Here is a 17,647-nt window from a genome sequence, read left to right on the forward strand (position 1 = left end):
TGTTCCACAAAACTGAGTTCAAACCATAAACTGATCATAAATATGTATTTATAAGATTAATTAATGTTACGGCTATAGCTATGAGTGATTTCAATTTAGATCCCAATTAATTGGATAATATGAAAGCCACGGCCAAGGTTGTTATAACCAGTCATCGATTAACAAAAGAGGTCATTTGTCATTTGTATATATTAGTTCATTATTCGTTAAACTCAACAATTTCAAAAACACTATATACTAGCAGTACTATTCGCTTTAATATTTTGTGTTTATTACTACCATGCAAAAATATTGACCTTTATAGTCTCTTCTTCCGCATCTTGAGACTTGAATTCAATCCCACCAATTATCGGCTACTCTCGGTGATGTGAATCCGGGAAGTGCCAAACCAATAGAACAAACAAAGGCATCCAATGAACCACACTGGAGCTGGGGTCCGTTTCAAACATCAATATACCTATCAAGATGGTGTCCAAATTCTCTTCTAAGACGATCATTGTCTTCGTCATCAAAAGAGCTTCGAGTGAGTACCTTACACGCCTCAATCGGAGCCCGGATGAGGAAGTTATGGTCGTTTGACGAAAGTTGCGCAGAGCTGCCAAAAATGCCCGGCCACAGAGAAAACGCCCGGGCAAGGCCCCAAAACGCCCGGGCCAGGCGTTTTGCCCGAAAATGTCGTTTTTTGAAGCTTTAGAAGACAATTTTCCCTATTACTTTTGTTTTAGTATAAATACTCTTTTTAGGGTTTTCATTCTCAGCTTTTGAATATTTGTAAGAGACAATTTCTCCATATTTGAGAGCTCACCTTCTTCATCTTTTGAAGACTTATCAAATTCCTTCGGGTTGCATTCGATCTTTTGCCGGGCTAAGGTTGATTGTAAAGGTATGCTTGCTAGTTCTTGTGTTGCTAGTTTGTGGAGCCATTAGGTGTTTGTATGTGAAAGTACCTTTGGGATTTCTTTCCTATTCTTCACCTAAATCATAACACTAATCCATCCTCTATCCATTTATCCATTTTTCTTGTTCCATTTCATGGTTTATCTTGTTTATTTGTTGGGTTTATTTACAAGAACAAGTCCGGGGCAAATTCATGAGTCTTCAATTTAGAGGATTCACATTATTTGGTATAAAGAGCCATTGGTTCTTGTTCTTGTATGAAAAAAAAAAAAAAAAAAAAAAAAAAAAAAAAAAAAAAAAAAAAAAAAAAAAAGAATGAATAAAAAAAAGAGTGAAATTGTTAGAAAATTGCCAAAAAAAAAAAAGAGATATCTCCAAATCTATTCATGGGCTTTAGCTATAAATTGATATATGTATTCTTGGGTATGTCAATTTGATTTTCGAAAAGTTGTAGGCCGAAATTACATCAATTGTTGGGTATATTGTTGTTGGGTGAAATTGTGCACACAAAGTGTTTGTTAATTTGTCCCATTGGCTTAGCTCCCTACTTTCACTAATCTTGTGGCTTCTTGGACTAGTTTTCACTTGCCTAGTTGTGTATCTTGTTTGTGCTATTTGTGCAACCCTTGGGATTACATCATCGAGAGCAAGTGAGGGAGAGTATCTAGCCACTAAATCTCTAAACCTTCCGAGAGACATTGGGTGTGAGTTTGGGGAATTGGGGACATACTTTTTGGGTTGGGAAGTGAGCTCCTCACTAAAGTCTTCATTCTTGGGTGTGTGCGTTGTTTGTGTTATTAACAAAAGGGATGTGTCCCTAGTCCTCTTTATCTTCTTTGTAGGTACCGAAAATGCCACCACGTACGAGGATCTCTAAGCACAATTCGCCTAGAAGGGAGGATGGGGACAACATCGCGTCCACATCCGACGACACCCTCAAAGAGATGTTTTCCTCAATCATGAAGGAGATGCGCGATGCGCGGGGAATCATGAATTCTATGCAAGAGGGATTTACGGCATACCATGAGAATATATCCCTCATAAGAGATCGAGTTAGGCATAACCATTCCATAGCACCTAGTGACCGAGAGAGACATGATAGGAGTGACTACAAGTCAAGGTATCACGATGATGGACTTGATAGAGGGAGTAGAAGGGAGCGAGTACCAAAGTTCCATGGAGAGTCTCACTCTCGAAGGATGAGGGATCATGGTCATTATAAAGTGCATGAGTGGTTAATGGAGGATGAAGTCTCAAGTAAATCAAGGGAGAGCTCAAGCCCTCGAAATTATGGTGATGACATAAGCCGAAGAAGCATCCCACCAAAGAAGGTGGACCGATCTCATCCTAGCTATCACACGAAAGCTTCGTCGTGGTTGTCATCCAATTTCCCTCATTCAAAAAGCTTGATTCAACGTGAGTGTGACAATGTTAACTACATTGTTAAAGAGCGTATAAAGCACATGATGGATTTTGTTGCCAATGATGATGAAGAGAAATGTGAGGATGAAAAAGAGTCCATGGCCTTACATGAGGAAGATGCACGCCCAACTTTCAATGATGGTGTGTCTAGCATGGTGGAAGCCGAGGATGAGTGTGAGCCATTAAAAGCCCTTCAAGTATTGAGCATTGAAGCGAAGCCAAATGAGATTGCTAAAGTAAATGAGTACTTGAGGAATGAGCAAGAGAGAGAAGAAAATATAGAGTGTGAGAAAAGGCTAAAAAGTGAGATGCAAAAGCCAAGAGAGAGTGGTGGGGGTGAGTGTGAATCAAAGCTTTTAAGAGAGAAAAACCACAAGCATGTGAGAAAAAAAGGTTGCTTGTTAGATTCTAAGATCACCCATGGGAGGGCTCTAAATCACCCTATCATTTTTGCCCTTGGTGAGAAGAGCGACACTTATTTCACTAACTTTTTCGATTTGTCTTTCATCTTTAATGACTTTGTGATGCAGAAATTGAAAGGTTTGGAATGTGAACCTCGAGTCGTGGATGCACCGAGTAACTTCTTACCGGTGATGAACTCATGGACGCAAGGTCAAGTTGAATCACCTCTTTCCCAAGGTTCAAGTATTCTCACCTTAACTTGTGATAATGATTTAATGAAACAAGTGAATGTGATTTGTTTTCAAATGCCCATTTGTATTGATACTCTTATCACTTGTGGTTTGTTTGATATGTGGCATGAAAATCTAGAATCATTACTTGCTAAGTTTAGTCTTACAAGCTATGGGGATCCTTTCTTGTGTATCCCTAGCCCTTCTAAAAATGTCAATTCTTTTATGAAGACAATGTTAGGTATGTGGATTGGTAGAGTGGATGGATTTGGGACCAAGAGATACAAAGTGTTTGACGCATGTGTGTCTTTGCATGATAAGTTCTTTTATTGCTTAAAAATCAAACTTTTCCATGGAGTTGGCATGTTTTATGGATCATTTATCAAAGGTCTTACAACAAATGAGTTTGTTTTGGATTACCTTATAAAAGGATTGTTAGAGTTGTGTGTCTCCATACCATGTGCTTATACTTTGGACTTGTTAGAGTATGGAAAATATCTTGATGACACGCACAAATGTGTTAGGAGAAAACTTGTTGATAGTACCATTACTTGTGATATAGAGTTTACATGTGCATTATGGTTAGGGTGTAGATCTTATGCTCCTTACTTGATGCAAGTTTCATTGTTTGATCATAGCCTCCTAATCCCTAGTGGCCGAATTTTTCCAATATTGTTATTACTTTATGATCACAATGATGGTATGATTGATGAGACCATATATGCATTAGATATACTCCACATGGAGATTTTCAATCTTGGCTATATAGCTCTCTACACCCTTGGTAAGCCAAGTACATCTTCTAGACCTATGATACTTGATTTGGACTTACTTGGTCTTGTAGGTATGCTTAATACGGATTTGAGGACAAATCCTTCAAAAGAAGGAGGGAATGATGTGAATCCGGGTGTCCGAAAGATGAATCTAAGAACCGGATTTGAGGACAAATCCTTTCAAAAAGAAGGAGAGGATGATGTGAATCCAGGAAGTGCCAAACCAATAGAACAAACAAAGGCATCCAATGAACCACACTGGAGCTGGGGTCCGTTTCAAACATCAATATACCTATCAAGATGGTGTCCAAATTCTCTTCTAAGACAATCATTGTCTTCGTCATCAAAAGAGCTTCGAGTGAGTACCTTACACGCCTCAATCGGAGCCCGGATGAGGAAGTTATGGTCGTTTGACGAAAGTTGCGCAGAGCTGCCAAAAATGCCCGGCCACAGAGAAAACGCCCGGGCAAGGCCCCAAAACGCCCGGGCCAGGCGTTTTGCCCGAAAATGTCGTTTTTTGAAGCTTTAGAAGACTATTTTCCCTATTACTTTTGTTTTAGTATAAATACTCTTTTTAGGGTTTTCATTCTCAGCTTTTGAATATTTGTAAGAGACAATTTCTCCATATTTGAGAGCTCACCTTCTTCATCTTTTGAAGACTTATCAAATTCCTTCGGGTTGCATTCGATCTTTTGCCGGGCTAAGGTTGATTGTAAAGGTATGCTTGCTAGTTCTTGTGTTGCTAGTTTGTGGAGCCATTAGGTGTTTGTATGTGAAAGTACCTTTGGGATTTCTTTCCTATTCTTCACCTAAATCATAACACTAATCCATCCTCTATCCATTTATCCATTTTTCTTGTTCCATTTCATGGTTTATCTTGTTTATTTGTCGGGTTTATTTACTAGAACAAGTCCGGGGCAAATTCATGAGTCTTCAATTTAGAGGATTCACATTACTCGGCCAAGCCAATTTCTTCCACCATGCAAAAGGCACTAAACTAAAAAATGGCACTAAAGCATATGGCTAATTAGCTGTCCAGCAATAATGTTAAAAGCTGAGAAAGCTTCCCACATAACGTTATCTGCAGCATATTTTACTAATTGAGAAGAATAAAATAGTACATGTAAACAACCACTGCATCATATTTTATTAATTTCATCCTTTCTGCTATAACATGTTTCACTCCTCAACTATGGATTCATATTTTTGTCTTCCAAATATCATCTCATTTTCATTCAAATTGAGCTAAGCATGGCAGCCTATGGAGCGCTGGTTTCTCTTATGCATATCGTAGAAAACCTCGAGAAACATCCTTCCCCTCCCATTTCTATCCACAAAACACAAGCTCAATCCCTCACTCAAAATATTAACTTCTTGCAAGAATTTCTTGATGGTTATACATCCCCTGTTGTGGCTGATGGCCACGAAGCCGATCCATTGGAGCGTCGCATTGCTGATGCAGTTTATGCAGCTGAGGATGTTATCGAGTCTCAGATTGTGGTTCAAATTGACAAGCGATCCACAATCGTCGAAGATCCTGGCTTCTATCAAGATCTGCAGAAAGTGATAGAAGAAATGGATCTGATCAAGAAAGAGGTGGAACAGATTGCAGCCGAAGATCAAAAGCCCGTTGCTGCCTTGACGACTTCTTCCACTGTGAAGGAAAACGCGATGGTGGGATTTGAACAAGTGTTTCTTGAAGTTTTGGACAAGCTAACTGGAGATCAACCGAATCGCCAAATTATCCCCATCGTGGGGATGGGTGGCATTGGTAAGACCACTCTCGCCAGAAATCTCTTCCAAAATCCACTTGTTAAGGAATATTTTGATATCCGTACTTGGACCACGATTTCTCAGACTTATAATGTTAGAGAAACACTTAGAGAAGTTCTTTTCCAAGCAAGTGGGGATTCGAGTAGTGACAAGAGTGAGAACAAATTAGGAGAAAAGCTATACAAGTTTTTATATGGTAGGAGGTATCTTGTAATAATGGATGATATGTGGAGTGTTGAGGTGTGGGAGAGGATAAAAGTTTTCTTTCCTGATAACGGAAATGGGAGTCGGATAATTGTGACAACTAGATTGTCAAACTTGAGCTTGCAATTGAATGAGTCTAATAGAGTTGGTATGCCATTTCTAGATGAGACTAATAGTTGGGGATTGTTTTGTAAGATTGTGTTTGGGAAAGAAAATTGTCCTCTTGAGTTGGAGAATATTGGAAAGAATATTGTAGCAAATTGTAAAGGGCTTCCTTTATCAATTGCTACAATAGGAGGTCTTTTGGCAAAATCTGAGGGTGAAAGAGAATATTGGGAGCGTTTACAGCAAAATTTAAATGCAGTTGTTATTAACAGTAATGATGAATTTTGTTTGAAAATATTGAGGATGAGCTATATCTACCTTCCAAACTATTTGAAGCCATGCTTTTTGTATATGGGGCTTTTTGAGGAAGATCGTAGGATCCATGTGTCAATGCTCAAGAAGCTATGGGTTTCTGAAGGATTTTTGAAACCAAAGAGTGGGAAATGTTTGGAAACAATTGCGCAAGAGTACTTTAAGGAGTTGGTTGATAGAAATCTCATTTTAGTTGATGAGTTGGGGTCTACCGGAAATATTAAGTCTTGCAAGATTCATGATTTGTTGAGAGATTTATGTTTAAAAGAAGTTGAGAAAGAAAGGTTTTATCAGGTCATAAGAAGAGATGGTCCTCCGCGCATGAATAGCGAACGTAGCGCTGTTTTTAAAACCACAAGGTTGTTAAAGAGTAATGTATTGGTGAGTAATTACGAAAAAACAGATAACTGGATTCTCCAAGATAATTTGTTTGAACCAGTGAATTTACGGTTCATTACCATTAGAGTTCCTCATCGGACCGAATTCCCTTCTTCGATTGGTCTACTTTGGAATCTACATACATTGATTATTAAGTGGGCTCTTTATCCTGTTGTACCGATTGAAATTTGGAAATTGTACCATCTTCGACATCTTGTGTTTCCCGGGATTCTCCCAAATCCTCCCAGCAGCGACAATGACATTGTTATCCTGAAGAATCTGCAAACACTAAAAAATGTGCGGGATTTATGTTTGAATGAAGAGGTGGTTAAAAGAATTCCCAATGTGAAGAAATTGCGTCTATCCTACTATGATGACCTGGAGGAAGAAAATTTCCGTATTCATTGTTTGCGTAAATTGGAAAATTTATGCTTCCGCACCACATTCGGACATGAGGAGTGCTGGGGGTGGATTAGTTTCCCACACACTCTCAAGAAGTTGTCAGTTCGTGTCTCTAATATTCTGGAGTTGGAAGATATCATGTCTGAATTTGGTTCATTGCCCCATCTTGAGAAGTTTGTTTTAGGAGGTGGTTACTTCAAAACAGAAAAGTGGGAAACAATTGAAGGCCACTTCCCAAGCCTCAAGTTTCTAAAATTTGAGACGAGTCTAAGGTATTGGATTGTGTCGGACCACTCCCACTTTCCACGTCTCGAGAAGCTTTGTCTAAGTTCAATGCTTTTTCTGGAGGAGATTCCATCAGAAGTTGGAGAAATAGCGACACTCAAATCAATTGTTGTTTCATGTTGCAGTGAATCGGCGGCAGTGTCGGCTAAAAAGATAGTAGAGGAACAAGAGTGTTTATATGGAGACCAACTAGACCTTCATGTTCTAGTTAAAGTTGTAACTTATGAAGCAAAACTTAAGAGCTTGGCAAATGCCAACTTTGAAGTTGAAGTAGATGCTCGTTAATTTAAAGTCTTGGACCTGTGTAGCACTGAAGAGAACTCTTGGGCTTCACTTGCTCTTCTCATTCCAACTCATGTTGAAGATGCCGAAAATCACGGTGACCGAGCTTGCTCATTGGAAGAGTGAACTAGAGTTTCTATTTATGACCTTGCATGTAATAAAGTTTGAGGTTGTGTTGCTTGAATACTATTGTACTTAGCTTTCTTTCTACTGTAAGAGCAAGCATGTTTTCCATGACCATCTTCTTTTTCATCTACATAGTGCCATGTATGATGTAACATTCACCTCATGTAATAGGGTTTTATTTTTAAATATTTTCAACAATTTATTGGAACCCTATTTGAAATTATTTTGACGTACATACTGTTCGAATTTTTAATGCCGTTAGATAGTACTACCTCCGTCCCTGAAAATTTGATACAGTTTACTATTTCGGTCCGTCCCTAAAAATTTGATACACTTCATTTTTACCATTTTTGATAGTGGACCTCATATTCCACTAACTCATTCCTACTCACATTTTATTATAAAATTAATACTTTAAAAGTAGGACCCACATCCCACCAACTTTTTCAACCCACTTTCCATTACATTTCTTAAAACCCGTGGTGGGTCAAAGTGTAGCAAATTTTGGGGAACGGAGGTAGTAGTAGTTAAATTTTCCTAGGTCGTAGATCTACATATTACTATGCATAAAGTGTGCATGTCAATTTACTGATTTCAGAGATTTCGAAGATGAGATATATCAGTATATAGTATCATTAATTTATGAGTGGACTATGTAAACAGCGTCTGATTTTTCACTTTCACACGAAAATGACTCCTAATCTTTGTTTTATATCGTTTTGGTGCCTCGTGACAAAAATAACCTTGATACCAAGCATGTGATTTTTAAGTCATAGATGATATATTTGGATATTTCAATTAAAAGTACCAAATATGTGATTTTTTTTCCCTTTTCTTCTTATTTTCTAGAGTGAACTACAAAAATAGTCCCTGCACTATGCGTTTATCTCGCCAATGAACCCTGGACTTTAAAAATATCCTCAGACAACCTTGGACTAAGCGTTTATCTCGAAAATGGTCCTTTTTCACTGTTTCTTGACGAAAATACCCTTTTGGGGGGTTTTGGGGGGTTGGGCAATTTGGTTTTTTTACGTTTTAAATCTGATATTATTTTAGTTATGTACTAAATCTGATATCATTTCAAAATTATCATTCTTCTTCTCTTTTGGTATCCTTCACTTTGTTTCTTTATTTCAATATTAGGTTTAATTTTATAAAATTAAATTTTAAAATTCTATTTTTAAATATCTATAATTTTTTTAATTATTAAAATTACTATTAAATGACAAATTAATAGTTTTAATCAATATCTTCAGCATATTTTACAAATTAATTATTAATTATTAAGATAGTTGTTTAAGCCTTACAATCTTAGCTGTCTAGTAATAATGTGGAAGGGAGAGAAAAGCTAACAATATCTGCAGCATATTTTACAAATTACATTGACTAAAAACGTCTGTATTCAACCACTGCATCATATTTTATTGATTACATTTATGCTGCATCTTTATCTCATCATATTTTATTAATTTCATTAATGCTGCTTCTTTAATTATCTGCTCTAACATGTTTCAGTCCTCAATTGTGTTTTCATATTTCCAGATTGGTTGACTTCCAAATACTATCTCATTTTCATTCAAAATCGAGCTAAGCATAAGCATGGCAGCCTATGGAGCTCTAGTTTCTCTTATGCATATCATAGATACTCTTGAGAAACATCCTTCCCCTCCCATTTCTATAGATCAAAAACAAGTTCAATCTCTCACTCAAACTGTTACCTTCTTGCAAGAATTTCTTGATGGTTATATTTCCCCTGTTATTGCTGATGGCTATGAAGCCGATCCATTGGAGCTTCGCATTGCTGATGCAGTTTATGCAGCTGAGGATGTTATCGAGTCTCAAATTGTGCTTCAAATTGACAAGCGATCCACAATCGTTGAAGATCCTGACTTCTACCAAGATCTGCAGAAAGTGATAGAAGAAATGGATCTGATCAAGAAAGATGTGTCGAAGATTGCAATCCAAGCTCAGCCGCAGCAAAAACGCGTTGCTGACTCGACGACTTCTTCCATTGTGAAGGAAAACATGATGGTGGGCTTCGGAGAAGTGTTTCTTGAAGTCTTGGACAAGCTAACCGGAGATCAACTCAATCGCCAAATCATCCCCATCATGGGGATGGGTGGCATTGGTAAGACCACTCTCGCCAAAAATCTATTTGAAAATGCACTTGTTAAGGAGCATTTTGATATCCGTGCTTGGACTACGATTTCTCAAACTTATAATGTTAGAGAAACACTTAGAGAAGTTTATATTCAGTCAAGTAGGCAGTCTTGTGATCGGAATGAGAATGAAAAATTGAGTGAAAGTGAATTGGGAGAACAATTATATAAGTTTTTATATGGTAGGAGGTATTTTGTAATAATGGATGATATGTGGAGTGTCGAGGTGTGGGATAAGATAAAGGTTTTCTTTCCTGATAACAAAAATGGGAGTCGGATAATCGTAACAACTAGGTTGTCAAACTTGAGTTTACAGTTGAATGAGTCTTATGGAGTTGGTATGAAATTTCTTGATGATACTAGTAGTTGGGGATTGTTTTGTAAAACAGTGTTTGCAAAAGAAAGTTGTCCTCTTGAGTTGGAGAATATTGGAAAGAATATTGTAGCAAGTTGTAAAGGGCTTCCTTTATCAATTGCTACGATAGGAGGTCTTTTGGCAAAATCTGAGTGCACGAGAGATTATTGGGAGCGTATAGAGCAAAATTTAAATTCAGTTGTTATTAACAGTAATGATGAATTTTGCTTGAAAACATTGAAGATGAGCTATATCTACCTTCCAAACTATTTGAAGCCATGTTTTTTATATTTGGGTATTTTTGAGGAAGATTGTAGGATACGTGTGTCAACGCTTGAGAAACTATGGGTTTCTGAAGGATTTTTGAAACCAAGGGGTGGGAAATGTTTGGAAACAGTCGCACACGAGTACTTAATGGAGTTGGTTGATCGAAATCTCATTTTAGTTGATGAGTTGGGGTCTCTGGGGAATGTTAAGTATTGTAAGATTCATGATTTATTGCGAGATTTGTGTTTGAAAGAAGCTGAAAAGGAAAGGTTTTATCAAATCATAAGAGATGATGCTCCATGCATGAATAACGAGCGGCGGGTTGTTCTTAAAACCCCAAGGTCGTTAAAAAGTAAAATATTGGGATCTTTGTCACACGCTCGTTCCATAATATGTGTTTATAACGACGATGACAACGACGATGACGAGAGGAGTGATTATGACGACGATGAAGAGGAGAGTGATTATGAAGAAATTCGACTACCTCATAATCTTAGACTGTTGAGGACATTCAAAGCATATGGTGAAAAATATGATGAAGAAGAAACTTGGACTGACTGTTTTTTCCTAGATAATGTGTTTGAGTCAGTTAACTCGCGGTACATTGTTGTTAGAGTTACTCGTCGGTCCAAATTCCCTTCCTCGCTTGAATTGCTCTGGAATCTACACACATTGATTATTAGTTTTTCGCGGGATATTATTGTACCAGTTGAGATTTGGAAATTGCATCAACTTCGGCATCTGGTGTTTAATGGGACTCTCCCAGATCCTCCTAGTGATGACAATGACACTGTTATCCTGGAGAATTTGCAAACACTCAAAAAAGTGCATGCTTTGTGTTTGAATGAGGAGGTGGTTAAAAGAATTCCCAATGTCAAGAAATTGTCTCTACGCTATCATGAACAAATGGAGGAAGAAAAGCGCATCAGTCATATTCAGTGTTTGCGTAAATTGGAAAATTTACATTGCTACACCAGCTATGCAGGTGGGGAATGTTGGCAGTGGATTAGGTTCACACACTCCCTCAAGAAGTTGTCAGTTGAGGTCTCTTCTCATCAGGAGGTTGACAATATCATGTCTGAAATCGGTCCGTTGCCCTTCTTCAGAAGCTTGTATTGAAAGGTGGTTTTTTCAAGACTGGCAAGTGGGAAACAATTGAAGGCCAATTCCCATGCCTCAAATTTCTACAGTTGGAGGGTAGTAATCTAAAAGAATGGATTGTGTCTGACAATTCCCACTTTCCACTTCTCGAGAAGCTTCATCTACACTTTTTACATTGTCTGGAGGAGATTCCATTAGAAGTTGGAGAAATAACAACGCTCAAATCGATTGTTATCGTACATTGCACTGTATCAGCAGTGATGTCGGCTAAAAAGATAGTAGACGAACAAGAGGAATTATATGGAGACCAACTAGACCTTCATGTTGTAGCTGCTATTTGGATTGAAGAAGAAGGACTAAGGTTGAAGAGCTTAGCAAATGCCAACTTTGAAGTTCTAGTGGCAGGTAATTAGAGTGTTTGGGTGTTTGAAGAATTGAAGAGTACTCTTGGGCTTCACTTCCTCAAGAGCACTGAACCAGAGTTTCTATTTTGTAACATTTGCTTCCTTGTTTTTAGTCATATATGTAACATTCACCTCACTGATTTTGATGGCTACGATAAGAGAAAGTGCAACTCGATCGGTGTAGCATGTGTTAAAACCAGTTTCTCTACAAAAGATTTCACTAGGAATAATGAGGATGAGGATGTGTACAAAAGATTTCACTAGGAATAATGTTAGGATTTTATTTCATGTGTTTGCTAATTGCCACTGACTTAATATATGATATCTACAGCCAAGAAATTACCATGGGGCCTTTTCAGAATTTTGAGGGACAATATTGAGTTGAGGTAGTAAATTACTCCATATGGTTCGACTAAGAACGATGTCGTTTGCTTTTAACAAAACGTTGTGCTGGATAATTTTGTCATGTGAACAAATGCATCGCCCACATCTGGTTCAGTTTAGGGAATTTCATATCAGATAAAAGAAGAAAATTAAAATTTGATTTATTTTATTTCAAATTTCCAAACTACAACTCTTCTTTATATATTTGGAGCAATTTTCCCCTTCTAACTAGTTTTTCAAATTATTATTTTTATTTACATATTGGGTCTGTATAATGATAGGAGAGCCCAGCTTGATCTCGTTGATATTCGTATAAATGGGCTGTAATTTGCCATTTATTAACCCTAAAAATGGGTACTAGCCTTGGCCCATGTATTAGAATAGAATTGATTTGAGTATTAGTGTATTACTAACTTTTACCGAATAAGAATTCAGAAGCATCAAACCATTAACTATTCCCTTCATCGCCAATTAACCGCTCATGACTCACGAGTCATGACCATCAAAACTAGTATAGCTACACAAAGTACTCCTCCGTCCAAGATTAATTGACAAAAATTTCTTTTTATTTTTTGCCACAATGATAGGGTCCTCCTAGCAAATCCCGCCGAAGATCATCTCCAATATTTTCGCATATCTTTTATTTTAGTTAGTTATCTTTATTTATTCTCCGTATCTTTTGTAATCTTTTATTTTAATTATGTTTCTGGATTAGCAAGACATATGTTAGGGATTTGAATTCTATATAATAGAATTCTATTGTATTTTCATTCATTGAGAAATAAATTAAATGTTTTTCATTTGTATTATGACAATTGAGATTGATGTATGTTGAGATATCATAATTGAGGCTGTTTATGAGTCTGACAAATACAAAAATCAAAATGATCATGATAGTTTGATTTTGCGTCAGGTGGGGTCGGAGTTCGGCCTACCTTAGCAAGCTCACGAGAATAGAAAAATTCTTATTAAATCAGACTTTAGAGGTGGTGACGATTCTATAGTGCGACAACTCCTCCTCGATATTTAGAGTTAGAGCTTACATCCGTTCTTCTCCGTCACTATTTCTAGCGACAATTGTTCTACAACATCGCGTCTATCATTTAACACCGACAAAAACTTTTTTCACTATATCTGACCCCATAAATTCCATTTTTTAAATCTCTCATTACTCAGTTAAAAAATGTCATACTTTTTGACCTAACATTCAAAATGCAAAAAATTGACCCTACTGATATCAAACAGAAAAAGGAATATTAAAGTTATCATGTTTCTTCTCATAGATTAAATGAACGGTAGGAGGGACGGAGGGAGTAGTACGTAAAAGAAATTAGATTAATGGAATAATTTCTTAATCAAGTTTCGATCCGATTTTATCTAGTTATATACTTATATTGGACTATGTGAGGATATATTTCTACCTGATGTAGACTTAAGAATTAAGATATTGACCCACAAAATTTTCTTATATATTATTCACCGAGAATCGCATGTTAGATACTTAAAATTAACTTTTTTGAATGTTTCGCATTATTTAGAAAACTCAATAGTTGTAGCCACACCAATTTATAATTTAAATGGGTCAGTTCGAATTCAAATATATTCCACAAAACTGAGTTCGGGCCATAAAACACATCATAAATATGTATTTATAAGATTAATTAATGTTTACGGCTACAGCTATGAGTGATTTAAATTTTGATCCCAATTAATTGGATAATATGAAGCCACGCCCAAGGTTGTTATAACCAATCATCGATGAACAAAAGAGTTCATTTATCAATCCAATTGACACAGACTTATTTGTATATATTTGGAAATGTGGACAATATGCCAATCCACTTTATAAAATTAAATAAAATTATGTAAAAGTCATTTCATTATTTCGGCGGCAAATTTATTTTTTTCCTCCTATTAAATGGTGTAAATTTCGGACCGCACAAAATAATATGGCGGTGCCCATACTGGCACATTGTCGTATCTATGTTTTACTTTAAATTTGTTTAAATTTCTTTTCGAATATAAAAATGTGCAACTTGATTGCATCAATATTCTTTGCTGTAATAATACACATTTTCTTGATTAGTATTACTAGGAGTATTATTTTAATGTAGAACTACAACTTGTGGCCGTCTTTTAATATAAATTAAATATAATACAAATTTTATAATACTCTCTCGATTGCTATAATATCTCATTTGACTTTTATTATATATTACTATATAATAAATAGATCATGTATTATATTAATTTAATTTGTTTATATTTTATTAATATAACTGTAATATACTTACCGGTCTATAATTAATAATTTTGTTTTTTCATTTTAGCCCGTCAATAAAAATCAATCACATTACTATATTCTCTACTAATAATACTTTAATTAAATTTTATTTCAATCACTTTTATATTTTATTAATTTTTCACATTAATAATACTAAAGTGAAATCACAGAAATATTTGAATCTAGAAGAGAATAGAATTCACTAATCAAGACTCATCAATATGAGCATTTTTAAATATAAAACAATTTATAAGTAACTATAGGCTATAGCGTGACATCCACGTAAGATAAAAAGACAATACTATAGTATTAAAAAAAAATTGGCTTTTATGTGAAACTGAAACGTGACTCGATCTTGCAACACGAGAGAGAAATCTAGAGAGAGACTATAAATATATTATTAGATAGTTTTCATTTGGCTTTCATCTATTGAATATATATTATTCAAAAAGAAAAATAAAGATAGATAGTTTGTGTTTGATTTTCGTCTATTTTGGCAAAAGCCCCAAAAGAGAAATCTGATGTCATTTTCTTTGCATCATATTCATTAGACATATATATATATACGTGGATGTCTTCTCCTTCACGACGACGCTTTATGATTTTAATTAAGAGTCGTGGCATGATTATTACCAAAAAAACAATTTATTCTTTCACACCAAATACAAACGATATCATTATCATACATAAATTATGATTTTCTTTTGTTTGCTTAGCATCAGTATTATAATTAGTTGGAATCTTTGCTTTATACAGTGTCTCAGATTTCAATATTCGAAACATTTATATATATTGAGTATTAGTAATTCAAAAGTAGAAAATATGAATGATCGTAAGCTTAGAGTACTATAAAATTTAATGATAAAAAATTCGACATGATTCTATATATTTGAATTTAACTTTAATTTTAATTATTTGCCGAAATAAGTACAGTACATAATAATTTCGCCTTTTCACAAATCTAAAACATGTATGAGCACATTATTTAGTATGTGAAAATTTGTATGACTAAAACAACATTATTTTTATATCGGACCCTTTTTAACAATAATTAAACAAAATTAGGGGTGCTTTTGAAAAGTGCCCCAAAATTAAATAATTCACAGACGCTTCTCTTTTGTTTCCTTATTTTTGTTTGACACACCGACTATAAGGACACTTTATGAAGTATTCGTGAATTATTTAGCAATAAAAAAATAACGTCCCTAATTTAATTAAAAAGTCCTTAGCCGTTAATTTTTCTTGTATTAAAGAAATGACGTTATATAGAATTAAAGTGTCTCTAGTTCTAGTTAATCCATTTGCTTTGAAAAAATAGCCAATTATATCATAAGTTTGCTATTTTTTCAAGGGATATTGGCATCTAATATCACGAAACTTTCAAAAAGTTGGGTTTTTCCCACAAACTTTAAAATTGGCAAATAATATCACGAACTTGACCTCTTGTTTGTTTTTTCCCACGAATAAAAAAATTCATGTTATTTTAATAGATTGAAGAACAATTTTGGAGGGTGTACTTCAAGAAAAACTATCTTCAAAGATTGAAAAACTTGAAGCTCTCAAAATTGTTGTTGAGAACTTACGAAAAAAAATCCATTTATTTGAAGAATTTTTTCATCCGTGGAAAAAAACAAGGTAAAGTTCGCGATATTATTTGCCAATTTTAAAGTTCGTGAGAAAAACCCAACTTTTTAAAAGTTACGTGATATTAGATGCCAATATCCCTTTTTTCAATTGTCCTATAATAATAGAATTTTCAGCTACATAAACAATGTTGTTAATATATTTAGTTAGGCACGTCTATAATTTTTACTCATATAGACACTATGTAAATAAATATAGACACGTGGCTGGAATATATAGACACGTGGACTCCATCTATAATTTTTGTCATCAAATAATTAAAATAAATATAAAAAGTATGAAATAATATATACTTAACAATTTTAAAAATTGCAGCTTAGGATCAGAAAATATTGTACAAAAATATTTTTTATAAATTCGGACACCTAAAATATACTCCTATAAAGCAATGTTGACAGCTGATATACAACACCCATCGCACAACCAATTTTTCGATAGCTCTCATCACTAGCCACTAGTTAAGTTTTAAAGATTTCTAGTTGTCGATAAAGTTACTTAAGAATTAATGTACAGTTGCAAATTACATACTCCATTTAGTATAGTACCGTTCCATCCATCCACTTATAGGAGTTTCATTTTTCATTTTGGTCCATCCACAAAAAAAATTTCAGTTCATTTTTGTTATAATTATACTACACATTCAACTGACTCATTCCACTGATATTTCATTTAAAATCAATAGTATATACAAGTGATACTCATATAACACTAATTTTTTTCCCTCCACTTTTCTTAATATTTCTTAAAGTCTGTATTGGAAAAAATAAGACTCATATTCGCCGACATAAGAAGGAATTAATACTTAGGTCAAGTCACACTTTTCTTTTTATTTTGTCCCACAAAAGATGTCACATTTACATTTTTTAAAAAATTATCTCTCACATGAATATAAAAATTATATAAAATAAGACTCATATTCGCCGACATAAGAAGGAATTAATACTTAGACTAAGTCACACTTTCCTTTTTAGTTTGTCCCACAAAAGATGTCACATTTACATTTTTGAAAAAAGTTTCCTCTCACATGAATATAAAAATTATATTTTCTCTTTTCATTTAAGACACAAAACAAAATCTCTTAAAATCTCGTATCGTCCTACAGCTGTGATATTTTTTATGGGACGGAGGGAGTAATAAATAGCATGACTAACCACTTGACAATTTATAAAGATTCGAGATCAAAAATCCGCCTTCTTTATTGACTCCTAATTTGGACCTTGGAGATAACAAATAAAAACTACTCAAATTTGTATAGAGTATAAAGTCATATTCATACCCTTGGTAATTACACAATTTATGGAATTGGAAATTGCATCATACTATTCCAACCTTTGGTAATTATCTACTTGAATATTCACCAATAAAAAAACAGAAAGCAAAAAAAGAAAAAAATGAAAGAAAATTATGTAAAGCACAAATAATACCCCCAAGCCCCAAAAAGTTAAATCTTTCAAACTT

The 17,647-nt window shown here is 34.9% G+C and overlaps 2 protein-coding genes across 2 annotated transcripts; both read left to right on the forward strand.

Moving 5' to 3' along the window:
* The first annotated feature begins 4,975 nt into the window (after positions 1-4,975).
* Positions 4,976-7,468, forward strand: LOC125193703 (putative late blight resistance protein homolog R1B-16). Its single transcript, XM_048091570.1, has one exon. It carries the CDS (start codon positions 4,976-4,978, stop codon positions 7,466-7,468), a length of 2,493 nt encoding a protein of 830 aa, XP_047947527.1.
* Positions 7,469-9,134: 1,666 nt separating this feature from the next.
* LOC125193468 lies at positions 9,135-12,235 on the forward strand. The gene is made up of 2 exons (XM_048091258.1): positions 9,135-9,719; positions 11,082-12,235. The coding sequence occupies exons 1-2, from the start codon at positions 9,191-9,193 to the stop codon at positions 11,489-11,491; spliced, it is 939 nt and encodes a 312-aa protein (XP_047947215.1). The 5' UTR covers positions 9,135-9,190; the 3' UTR covers positions 11,492-12,235.
* Positions 12,236-17,647: the final 5,412 nt, after the last annotated feature.

The sequence above is a fragment of the Salvia hispanica genome, chromosome 6 (genome assembly GCF_023119035.1).
Source record: "Salvia hispanica cultivar TCC Black 2014 chromosome 6, UniMelb_Shisp_WGS_1.0, whole genome shotgun sequence".
In the NCBI taxonomy this organism is placed as follows: Eukaryota; Viridiplantae; Streptophyta; class Magnoliopsida; order Lamiales; family Lamiaceae; genus Salvia; species Salvia hispanica.